The 12,908-nt window shown below is 42.7% G+C and overlaps 1 protein-coding gene across 2 annotated transcripts in view; it reads left to right on the top strand.

Moving 5' to 3' along the window:
* The window catches only part of LOC100566411 (nuclear receptor subfamily 1 group D member 1), a 35,656-nt gene extending 26,232 nt beyond the window's left edge, over positions 1 to 9,424 (top strand). For both annotated transcript variants that reach the window (XM_062971643.1, XM_008103586.2), the window contains exons 5-8: positions 1,410 to 1,939; positions 3,671 to 3,856; positions 4,937 to 5,147; positions 6,375 to 9,424. In XM_062971643.1, the coding sequence (XP_062827713.1) occupies positions 1,410 to 1,939; positions 3,671 to 3,856; positions 4,937 to 5,147; positions 6,375 to 6,571 (1,124 nt within the window). In that variant the 3' untranslated portion in view covers positions 6,572 to 9,424. The remainder of the gene's footprint in view (positions 1 to 1,409; positions 1,940 to 3,670; positions 3,857 to 4,936; positions 5,148 to 6,374) is intronic.
* The last annotated feature ends 3,484 nt before the right edge of the window (positions 9,425 to 12,908 follow it).

Raw genomic sequence — 12,908 nt, 5'->3', positions numbered from 1 at the left:
ATGTAGAGGGCTGACTATTTTTTACGTTGACAGTTCAGTATTCTTGATGACAGTCCTTCCCTTGGCTTTCAATATGAGGCACTTGAATTAATTGAGCAACATTAAAGTACACTGACGTGTGTTTTTCCTCAAAAGCTGATAGGTGAAATGGTTTGTTTATTTTATTGTTGATTAATTTAATACATTTTAAAATAACCAAGGTACTCTGGTGCAGTGTACAAATCACAACTTATGTATAAAGCTGCAGACAAGCCATAATAAAATAAATGAGACAAAACCAGCATCAGTAGGACATTATGTAACTAAAAGGAAAGCTGGTTTGCTAGCCTGTACCTTAAAGGGCATTTTCCAAAGGCACGACAACTGAAAATGACTGAGAAATTAGGGGTAGTGAGTGGGTGAAATGGAAAGGAGATATTACCAAGGATTGTTCATGTGTGCCTACAGTGGGGAAAACTCGAAGGCAGGAACAGTTGGCTGCGGTTGCTGTTGCCTCATGAGGTTACAGTGTCAGCAAATCCTTAATTGATAAATGGGACCCTGGGCTGATTTATGCTGCTATGCCAAGATTTCCAGAGCAATAGAGATGCATGTGGGAGGAGCCATTCATGCCTGGAGAGCGAGCAGTATCCTTTGATTAATGGTCACAGCAGCTCTCCTGAGGACATGATAGATGTTCTCGAAAGCCTGAGAAGCTAGTTGCTAATTTTAGCTTTGCAAGAGCATTAGGCGTTTGGAGTAGTCTTGGACCTAGATGTTCTTGGCTGTTAGGGGTAGGAATTATGCCAGAAAAACCCAGCAATCACTACCATCTTCCAAGTAGCAAAAACAGCACTACACACTAATGTGTGAAGCAGAATCCATGATCTGACTGGTGCCTGCTTAATTTTGTATTCTTTTGAATTTGAACTAATATGGAAAAAAGGTAAAGGTTTCCCCTGACGTTAAGTCCAGTTGTGACCGACTCTGGGGGTTGGTGCTCATCTCCATTTCTAAGCCAAAGAGCCGGCATTGTCCATAGACACCTCCAAGGTCATGTGGCCAGCATGACTGCATGGAGCGCCATTACCTTCCCGCTGGAGTGGTACCTATTGATCTACTCACATTTTGCATGTTTTCGAACTGCTAGGTTGGCAGGAGCTGGGGCTAACAGCGGGCGCTCATTCCACTCCCAGGATTTGAATCTGGGACCTTTTGGTCCACAAGTTCAGCAGCTCAGTGCTTTAACACTGTGCCACCTTACTAACCTTACTAACAACAGTGCAAGAGCAGCAGGGAGAAATTGAGGGACTTTTCTCCCACATCAGTTAGCCCTGATGAGATCCCTCAATGCTACTTTTTAAATTGTTCTTCCAAACAGACCCTCCTTATGGTGCTCAGATTTTCCTGCCATTTTCTCTCTGCTGCAGCTGTGCGTTTTGGGCGCATCCCTAAGCGGGAGAAGCAGCGTCTACTTGATGAGATGCAGAGCTACATGAACAGCTTAAATGAGACACCAATGGACGTTGGCCTGAGCCCGGAGACAGATAACGCCTCACCACCAAGCCCCAATTCCCAGGAAGAGGAAGCCATCAGTGCCATCTCGAGAGCTTACCATGACATCTTTGTGAGTGGCCAGGACCGCCTTGGCAAGCATGGTGGATCACCTGGGAGTGAGGCCTGTCCCTTGACCAACTACAATGAACAGCAGCCGCTTAACAACTCTTACGGCTATGGGCAGCAGTATGAGTCAGCCACCCTGCGTCTATCCAGCTACAGTCCTCAAGAGCCATCCAATTTTGTGGACAACAGTTCTAGGTGCTTTGGCAATGAGATCTTCCAGGCTCAGCAGGCTGGCTATTTGCACAATGCTGGACGTTACCCAGGTCTTGAGTACAACTACCCCGAGGCCAATCCTCAGAGGAGTTGCCCCTGGCGGGGGACAACCAGTAGAGGCATTGTAAGTACAATGAGATTCTATAGATATCTTTCAATAAGACACAGCATGGTGTAGTGGTTTAATCTTGACTGGGCACAAAACCTCTGTGTTTAGAGGCAATATATATGATTCCTAGGCTTGTTGTCTCACCTGGGATCAGATCCCGAGATATAGGTCCTTCCAGACAGGTCCTATATCTCAGGATCTGATCCCAGATTTTTTGTTTATCCCATATTATCTGGCAATGTGGACTCATATAATCCAGTTTAAAGCAGAAAACCTGGGATCAGATCCTGGGATATAGGGCCTGTCTGGAAGGACCCTAACTGGACATTCCTTAGTGCTCCCTTTCTTCTCACAACAGGGTTTTTTCTGTGAATCTCAGACCTGGCAAGTAGTCCTCTTTATGATAACTTGGCTCCAAAAGGCATTTTGCAGTTTCTAGGCATGGTTGAATATCAATATATCTTATTTTAGAAAAACAGCATTGACTGAGCTTTAGTTGTGGAAAGGCTGAAGCTTGTAACTTGATTATTTGCTGGATCTCCAGCAGGAAACTCCATGTTTCCACAACCTTGAGTTCCCTCTGGTGTAAAAATGATGGTACTGCAGTGGAAATACGTGCCTTCAACTTGGCTGTTAGCTTATGCTGTTTATAAATTTCATAGGATTTTCTTAGGCAACGAATCTTTAGAGGTGATGTTGCAAGTTCCTTTCTCTGAAGCACAGGCCCTACATCGTCTGGTATTCTTTGGTGGTCTCCCATCAAAGTAGTAACCAAGTCTGACCCTGTATAGTTTCCAAGGATTGGGGGCCTTTAGGGCCTTTAGGCTAAACTACATTGCTTGATTGTAATTTTAAATCTGTGAACCAATTCATGAACCCAAAGGATGAATAATAAATGTAGCATTTAAATGTTAGGCTTACAGATAACTTTCAATACCATGCATTTGGATCAAACCAGCCATATTCAGGGATATAGTATGCCTTTCCCCAACCATGAACCCACATCTCGTACAGCCCCTTCTTCAGCTTGGCTCAATATAGAAATGCTATCTTGACATCACCTTACATTCCTTGACCCAGAAGTGCTCCTGATATATGCAGATAAAGCCATCAGGCTCTGATATAATATGAGAATTGTACTGCTGGAGGTGGAAGGACACACGTTCTGAGTGGCTCTTTATGTTAACAGTTTTTTAAAATGACTGCAAGCAGAAAATAAGCATGTCTTATGTGGGCAAATACGTCTCATCCAGCCTGTTTCCTGCTCTACTAGTTCTTTATACCTTTAGGGAAGTTATGTTTTGTTTTGTTACCTAATTAGAAATGTGTTCCCTCATTCTAGTCCAAACTGATAATGTCCATTCTGTTGCCTCTGGATCCTTACACCTTATTCCCATCTTGCTCTGCTGCTTGGCTAGAGTCAACTACTTCAGATTTTCATCTTACAATTATATTTACAAATACAGTAAAGTCTCGCTTATTCAACCTTCGCTTATCCAACATTCTGTATTATCCAACGCAGTTTGCCTTTTAGAAGTCAATGTTTTTGTAGTCAATTTTGCAATACTTTGTGAAGTTTTGGTGCTAAATTTGTAATCTTGATTATGTAGACCACACCTCATGCGAGTGAGGGAACAGGAAATTCTATAAAGTACATGACTAAATATTGTAATAGAATAGGTCTGTTGTATGCAGTTCTGGCTTGACCCAACTTTCTCTCTCTCTCCCTTTCTTGTTGTGATGCAGGCCTGTCCTCTGAATGCCACCCCCTACTGTAGCAATGGCAAGAGCAGTCAGCAAGTGTGGGAGGAGTTTTCGCAGTGCTTCACACCAGCTGTCAAGGAGGTGGTGGAGTTTGCCAAGAGCATCCCAGGCTTCCAGTTGCTCTGCCAGCAGGACCAAGTTATGCTGCTCAAAGCAGGCACTTTCCAGGTCAGTTGCTCTTGCTGCGTGTTCCTCATGGATAGAGCCAGAATGCATTCTTTACTGGGGCAACCTAAATTCTGCACAATAATAAATTATGCAGATGGAGTTAAGCTGTGTATCTGCTCTTAGGTCAAGATTGGCTTCTATTGAGAGATTTTCAGTTTGAGGGAAGAACTGTGGGGAGGGAGGCAGAGAGAGCAAAAGGCACAGTATTTCTGGGTAGCCTTTTCCCCACAATCATCATCGCTAGAGACAGTTGTGTAGCTAAGGTATGTGTGTGACAAAATGAAGGCATTGCCCTTCAAATAAGAACTCTGCTCGCCCCCCATTCCATTTCCCTTTTAGCATTGCAAGAAACATTATGCTTCAGTTAAGCATTTATACAGGTTAGGTAAAGGTAAAGGTTTTCCCCTGACGTTAAGTCCAGTTGTGACCGACTCTGGGGGGTGGTGCTCATCTCCATTTCTAAGAGCCGGAGTTGTCTGTAGACACCTCCAAGGTCATGTGGCCGGCATGACTGCATGGAGCGCCGTTACCTTCCCGCCGGAGCGGTACCTATTGAGGTCACATTTGCATGTTTTCGAACTGCTAGGTTGGCAGGAGCTGGGGCTAACAGCGGCCGCTTATTCTGTTCCCGGGATTTGAACCTGGGATCTTTTGGTCTGCAAGTTCAGCAGCTCAGCGCTTTAACGCACTGTGCCACCAGGTTAGACATTTAAAAATGAGAACAGGCAAAGTTAATGAAGGAACATAGCAAATGCAAGAGTTTTAACTGTTAATGATTTTCAGTACCTCATTCCCTGCAATGCTAGAAATGTCGGTACTGAATGAAAATTTTATTATGGGGCAGAATTCTAATTCTCATTGGCAATGCCCTCGTTTTCCCTCACCTAAATGGGAGATTTGATCCTCCATATGAAAATGTACAGCATTCTTGCCTTTAATTCTGGGGATGAATTACTTAGTCATGAATTACTTGAGGCAGAGGGCTTTTGTTTCATTTCCTATGATTATTGCCCAAATATTGCGACCTTACTTTGAAGAAGTGGCAGAGACTCATCTTTTTCCTCTTTGATCGCTCTCCAGGTGCTGATGGTGCGCTTCTCGTCTCTGTTTAGTCCCAAGGAGAAAGTGGTGACCTTTCTGAGTGGGGAGACGTACTCACTCTGCAGCCTGCGTACCATGGGAATGGGCTCCCTGCTGGATGCCATGTTTGAGTTCAGCGAGAAACTCAGCTCCCTAGGCTTAGATGCACAAGAAATGGCACTCTTCATGGCTGTGGTCCTTGTCTCAGCTGGTGAGTCTGGTGGCCTTTTATCATGGCACTATAACTAGGATCTGGATTTTTTGGGGCAGGGTGTGACACATCCTAGCTTTGATGAGTTTCTGAAAGTTCCATTGGAGCACAGATAAGATTGGCCATTTTCAAGTCCGCCTGAGCCTATTTTAGACCCAGGGAGGCTTCCATCCCTTCACAAAAAGTCTGAAGTTACAGTCAGCCCTCCATATTCACTGTGCCTAACTCCAGTGAATAGAGCTGACTGTAACCTCAGACATTTTTGTAAAGTTAGGAAGCCTCCCTGGGTCTAAAATAGGCACAGGAGGACTTGAAAATGACCAATCTTATACCCTAGGATATAAGGATACCTTAGGATACCTGTGGGTCCCCAGATGCTTTGGCCTCCAACTTTCAGAAATCCTAATAGCTGATAAACTGGCTGGGATTTCTGGGAGTTGTGGGCCAAAACACCTGAGGACCCATAAGTTGAGAACCATTGCCCTAGGAGTTAGATAGGGAGTTCAGTTGACCCTTAAAAAGAAATGGATAATTCTGCATATTTTAATCTTCAGTTTTTACTGAGGGTGGAATAGAAATAACCTGGGACAGTGTTGTTGAACCTGTTCCTAGAAAACAGTTAAAGTGGAGACAGACTGCATAATTTCTACAGTGTATAGGCATCCTTTGTCTTAATTCCATCTGTGTTTATATATTAATCACTGAGTTAATTACATTTATGCTAGTTATTCTTATATTTGTCACAACATTCAGTGACACTTTTTCCAAGGGAAAAAATCTAGCCCTATAGGAAAAAAAGTTGAAAGTGTGAGAAATACTGGAGATACTTTCAAACATTCAGAGAGGTTGTTTAATGAGATCTCCACTTTTTCCTGGGAGAAGGATGGGAGATTATGGGTTCCTTGCTTCTTCCTTTTTCACACATAGATTCAATCATGTAAATGTTAAAGAAGCGATGCAGATCTGCTTAACTCGCATAATGTTTACAGCTTGCATATTCTACTTTTTCTTGGTTCAAAATGTATGATTAAGTATGGCACTACATTTTCTTGTTTCTAATATTTAGCAGCATTTTATATCAGCATTATAATGTCATGATGTCTCTTGAATATACTAAGACAAATGCTGTGCCTACTTTAATCCTCTCTTGAAATAAACCCTCAGAAAAACCCTCTGTTCTCCATGTGCTGCTTCCGTCAGTTTTAACATCTTTGTTTTGGTCTTCAGATCGTTCTGGCATCTCTGATGTAGATGCTGTTGAAATCCTCCAGGAGATTTTAATCCGAGCCTTGAGAACTCTAGTAACTAAGAAGCACCCAGATGACTCCACACTTTTCCCCAAGCTGCTTCTTCGTCTTCCTGACCTGAGAACCCTCAACAATCAGCATTCAGAGAAACTCCTTGCCTTCCGGATCAACCCTTAAGCCCACTGGACCAGTTACTTAATCCCTAAGTGATTTAGGGGAAGCGGTGAAAATCAACCATCAAGCAAATTGAATGCATTGGGACTACATTCTGCTTTTGCAAGAAGATTGCGATGATGAGAGAAGAAGAACAGAAAGGATCAGGCAACGGTGGAAAGCCGATAGCCCATTGCAGCTGGGTTCTGCTAGAGCAGATCCCTCCCTGGTGAGGAGATCAAATGCAGGAGGAAGGGTCTGCATTTCCCAGATAGCGCTCTCCGTGGCACTGTGTGGATTGAAGATCATTTCTTTGCTAGAGGAGATCAAACAAATGAACTGGACACAAGTACTGTGTTGTTTCTAAATGTGTGTGTATATATATCTTCCTTTCCATATGATCTTGTTGATGTTGTATTCTGTATATAAGGACACCAGGCATATTGTACATAATAATTAACAATGGTAGCTCTTGAGGACAGGAACATGCAGGCCATCTTGATAAGGCAATTATTGAAGCTTAGTTTCCTTCCTTAATCTGTATGCTACCAATAGCACCATGTTTCCAAGTTTTCTTTTTCTTTCTTTCTTTCCTTAAGCCTCTGTTCCCTTTGATGATTTTTCCTGAAGAAGGGATAAGTTCACATGGGCTAGGTGCTAAAACTTTATCTTTAAAGATATTTAATATATACTGCAAATTTTACTGGGTAGGTGTTATATTCAAATGTGAAGTAGAACTACTTGGGCCAGTTTCCCACCTCCAGCTCTGAGCAAGTGGGGCCACAGTCCTCTTTTTTTCTTGTCTAATGTGAGTGTCTAATATCTATATAGCATATATAGTTTATATATATATATATTGCAAATGTTTAAAACAAAACACACAAGGGGCTTCCACCAGTTTGTAGGTAGAATTACACTCTCTGAGATAGCTACGACATGCTGTCCAGGCTGAAAGTGCAGGAAGGATGCGGAGATGCTTAGTTGGATCGTAGGGCAGCTTCTCAAAAGGAGCAACTGAAAGGAGGATGAGAGCCATTGTTTGTTTGAATCCAAGCTTTGGATCATCCTGGCTCTTTCCATGCTGAGAAAGTTTTAAGAGAAAGGAGCAATGCTTCGTTCAGCCATTAGGAAGAAAGGGCTAAGCAAAGGAAATACTCTAATGCTGTCCTGCCCAACCATACTGGTTTCTTCCAGGCAATGGTGCTTTTCCTTTCCATGAAGGATGAAGCTGTGAGTGCTCTCTCCCAGGGTTCTAATACTCAGCATCCCATCCTAACCTCTAGATCCCGTCCCCTTCTAGGTCAGGGCATAAACCCCTTGAGTCCTGGCTGTTTCCAAGCTGCCTTTTATTATATTCAACCCTATCTTTAATTCCAGAGTTCCAAATATAATTCCAGACTTTTGGCTGATTACTTTTTTGTAATAATAGATTGCCTTCCTTAGAAGGGGATAGAGAGTAACCTGGAATGACTCATTCCAGATTCTTCCTCATTCTTGGGGCTGTGTGTTCCGCGCACTTTATAATTAAATGATATTTTTCTGAAAAGCAACCCAGATTTCTGTGCCATGAAATGCCTAAATCTGTATGATCTGGATGACTTATGCAAATTTAAGCAGATATCTTCTTTTATTCTGCCCAATTTATTCTGCTTCTAGTAGGGAGGCACAAAACACCGGAACACTTTCCGTGGATCTCTGAAAATGTCTCTCAGCCCTCATCAGGATTTCCCACCCCAAAATGCACATGAGGGTGGCAGATCCATGTGTAAAGTGTACGCATGTGATTTAGAGCACCACCAGGCCAGATGGGAAAGTGGTATGGAATACCGAGCCCTCTCTCACTTACTGGTTTTCCCTCTGCAGTTCATTTTCCCCAACATCCAGGCTCCTCCAATACCAGCTGAGAAAAAAGTGCCTGGGGGAAAGAGAGGGAGAGGAAAATGGCAGGCAGTGTGGTGTGGGGCCCACCACTTCTCATTATGTGCCTTGTAGCACTTTAAACTATATTCTTCTCGTTTCTGCTCTACATGTGGCTGTGGCACACTTTTTGAAAAGGAGTTGGCAGGAAATGGCTCTGTCATCATCCTGTTCAGTTTGGGACCTGGGATTTTCCTTGGCAAAGACCAACTTTTAAAATATTTCTCCCCCTTGGCCATAAACACTATAAACATGCTTAAAAATTAAAGCTGAGAATTATGTGTCAGATTCCAGAATCCACACATGGAGGATGATGGATTTGCAGAAACATGGATTACATACAGCTTCATTGATCCAAAAATATCAAAAACTGGCTTTCTCAGCTGTCATATAGGGCAGAGGGGGAAGTCTGTAACGTAGGTGACCCAAAAGGGAGCCCAGACTCCCTTTTCTCCCCAATAGAAACCCCACCCCAGTTTTCTATTTTGGCTGTGGTCAGCCCTGCCCTGTTCTCTGCATTGGTACATATCAGGGTTTTTCATCCCAATTACAGGAGCTCTCATAGCACGTTTCGATCACCCTCCTGTGTTGCATGATACGGGGTGTAGTTGTGTTCTTTGCAGGGTGGGAGGGACACTGTTGCTGCTGTTCAACACTGCTTTTCGATAAAACCAGACATTGCACTTTTCTTAGAAGTCTAGAAGAAGAAAAAGAGTTGTATGTTTATAACAAAGAGTTCCCTCCCTTAACCGGAGTATATTTGCTGCAAAGGGAAAATAGAAAGAGTTTTATTTGCTGCTGTTGTTGCTGCTGCTGCTGCTGCTGGGGGTCTCAAAGACTCGCAAAAGATACCGACAAGGAAGAAAGAGATAGAGAGACAGAGAGTTTATTTTTTGTCTAATATTGAAGTGCAATAAATACATGAAAATTAAATGAAATAAATACTTGTTTAAACAGTGAGACATGTGTCTGTCATCCTTGTTATTCAGCTCACACTTCTGGTGAGATAATGCCAAATCAGTGAATTTCGAGCAACATGAGAGCCCAACTTGACCAAACCAAAAACTTCAATAGTCCCAGTATCCTCTTTCATAAAGGCCATGCCGATGCAATACATCTGAGAAACTACAAGCAGGACATGAATATGCTAGACATACTGCTTCAACAACCATTGTGACCAATGGCAATGGGTTCCAAATGTGTTTTATCCTAAAGTGATGAGAAATACACTTCTTCGACTAAAAGAGCTTGAGGATATGCCATCTAATGCCATGTAACAACAACAACAACTTTATTCTTGTACCCCGCCTCCATCTTCCCGAGGGGACTCAGGGCGGTTTACATAAGAAAAACAGTCCATACATTTAAAACATAGTTATAAAACAACATAACATGAAAATTATTAAAACCAAGATATCAATTGCTATGTACAGAGGGTGATTAGTGCAAAACGCTTGAGTAAAGTCCATGAGTAAAAGTCAAAATAATCTAAAAATAATGTAGAAAGTCTAAATCACTTCAGCCAGAAATAAGATGCTGTCTTGGATTCTTAATGTCATGGACACTCCTTTCTGAACTTTTAAAACATGCTGGATGTTCTCTCTTTCTCGTCAGTAACTGAAGTCAAAAAATAAATTAGCACTGATTGTCGGGTATTTGAACATGATATAACTAGCTGGCTATAAGGCATTATAGGTAAAGGTAAAGGTTTCCCCTGACGTTAAGTCCAGTCATATCTGACTCTGGGGGTTGGTGCTCATCTCCATTTCTAAGCCGAAGAGCTGGCGTTGTCCGTAGACACCTCCAAGGTTATGTGGCCGGCATGACTGCATGGAGTGCCGTTACCTTCCTGCCGGAGCAGTACCTATTGATCTACTCACATTGCCATGTTTTTGAACTGATAGGTTGCCAGAAGCTGGAGCTAACAGCGGGCGCTCATTCCGCTCCCGGCATTTGAACCTGGCACCTTTCAGTCTGCAAGTTCGGCAGCTCAGTGCTTTAATACACTTTACCACCAGGGTTCCTATAAGGCATTATATCACACTACAGTTTGATTTAGGTCTTTGGCTTCATCAGCACAATGAAAACAAATAGAGACTGCTTAAGTAGTCTTGAATAGACTGCTCTCGAAGTTATTCAGGAGATTTTTTTATTTCTTCTGTCCAGATGTTGCCTTTGAGTATATTTTATTAATTAGGAGTGGGAAACATGTTCTCCAGATGTTCTTGAACTGCAACTATCAGCAGCTCAGACCAGTGCTGGGGAATGCTGGGATTTCCCCCATCATTGCTGCAAACTAAAATAATCATTTTGTTGTACTAGTTATCACAAAGTTGTTCTTTTCAAGGCATGCAGTTGTCCCTTGGTAAAAGATAGATCTCCACAATGACATTTTTTTTCACCAAGAGAAGTCAGTATTCTGCTGATAAATCCTCACACTCAAAAACTGCCTCTCCTGCCGCCTGCAAGCTGGGTTATATGAAACATGAGAGGGAAAATATGATGGAGGCCTAGTGCACCTCTTTGCCAGGGGAAAGGCTTCATATACTTCAGTGTTTGGCATGCTTCACACTAGTGAAAATGGTTTCACATGTGAAAATTTCAAGAATTGTATGTCCGCCTTTACATCACTGGAGCGTTACACTGACAATTGTTTCCATGATTACTGAGGAAATCTAAAGAACTGCTTTCTTGATCTTGAATTCCTCATGCACCACCCTATATTAACTTATATTCTAGTCATCCTGTGCACTTCATGTACCACAACTCTGTGAGAAGATAGATAGGATTTTGATTCTGGATGCCACAGTTAATCTGAAATGCATCCAAAGAAGGGCAACCAAGATGGTGAAGGCTCTGGATACTAAGGTCATTGGTAAAGTCAGGTGTTACCCATCACTCTATAGGGAACAGCTGAGGTTGGGGAAAAATCATTTTTTTCAAAACTCCCATTTTTTTTTCAAAAACACAACTTTTTTGCACAACACTTTTCCTAACATCCAGGGGTTTAAATAGACTCATATTTTTTAAAAGAAACCCATTTTGTCAAAAACCAATGAGAAGTCACTCACTTATAGGCAGAGACAGGCTTGTTTTGCAACGTCCTTTAAAAAAAAAAAAAGAGCGAGAGAGATAAGGTACAGTACGCACACTGATACATGGATAAGTGAATCCATGCTTTTTGGGTTATTTGTTTCACTAAAAATTCTAGGAGTTGGATATGCGTGATAATGGGAGCTAGAACTTGGAAGGCAGTTTAATAATAATTTAACAATAATACGGAACAGCTATACAAGGGGTGTTAAAAAGGGAAGGATAGTCCATTTTATGGGAGTGGAGGGTGGGTTGAAGGAGTAAAACCATTTCCCTGTTTTCCTGTTATTCCCCCACTCATGTCTCATGGAAACAACCCTCGTTTATAACATGAGAAGTGGGGAGGGGGAATAACTAGTAGAAACGAAGAAAATGGTTTTCCTCCTTCAACTCCCCTGTTGTGGTTTATTCATTCAGTTGCTTCCGGCTCTTCGTGACCTCATGGACCAGTCCACGCCAGAGCTTCCTGTCGGCTGTCGCTGCCCCCAGTTCCTTCAAGGTCAAGCCAGTCACTTCAAGGATACCGTTTACCATCTTGCCCTTGGTCGGCCTCTCTTCCTTTTTCCTTCCATTTTCCCCAGCATCGTGATCTTTTCCAAGCTTTCCTCTCTTCTATTTATGTGGCCAAAGTACTTCACCTATGCCTCTAGTATCCTTCCCTCCAGTGAGCAGCCAGGCATTATTTCCTGGAGTATGGACTGGTTGGATCTTCTTGCGGTCCAAAGCACTCTCAGGACTTTCCTCCAGCACCAGAGTTCAAAAGTGTCTATCTTCCTTCGCTCAGCCTTCCTCATGGTCCAGCTTTCGCATCCATAGGTTACTATGGGGAATACCATTGCTTTGACTATGCGGACCTTCATTGCCAGTGTGATGTCTCTGTTCTTCACTATTTTATTGAGGTTGGCCATTGCCCTCCTCCCAAGAAGTAAACGTCTTCTGATTTCCTGGCTGCAGTCTGCATCTGCAGTGATCTTCGCACCTAGAAATATAAAACTGCCTCCACGTTTTCTCCCTCTATTTGCCAGTTATCAATAGGTGCAGTTGCCATGATCTTGGTTTTCTTGACGTTTAACTGCAACCCAGCTTTTGCACTTTCTTCTTTCACCTTGGTGATAAGGCTCCCCAGCTCTTCCTCACTTTCGGCCATCAGAGTGGTATCATCTGCATACCTAAGGTTGTTAATGTTTCTTCCAGCAATTTTAACTCCAGCCTTGGATTCGTCAAGCCCTGCACGTTGCATGATGTGTTCTGCGTACAAATTGAATAGGTAGGGTGAGAGTATACAGCCCTGCCGTACTCCTTTCCCAATCTTGAACCAATCTGTTGTTTTGTGGTCTGTTCTGACTGTGGC

The sequence above is a fragment of the Anolis carolinensis genome, chromosome 2 (assembly GCF_035594765.1).
Source record: "Anolis carolinensis isolate JA03-04 chromosome 2, rAnoCar3.1.pri, whole genome shotgun sequence".
Classification (NCBI taxonomy): Eukaryota; Metazoa; Chordata; class Lepidosauria; order Squamata; family Dactyloidae; genus Anolis; species Anolis carolinensis.
This window is presented reverse-complemented; position numbering and strand designations above follow the sequence as displayed.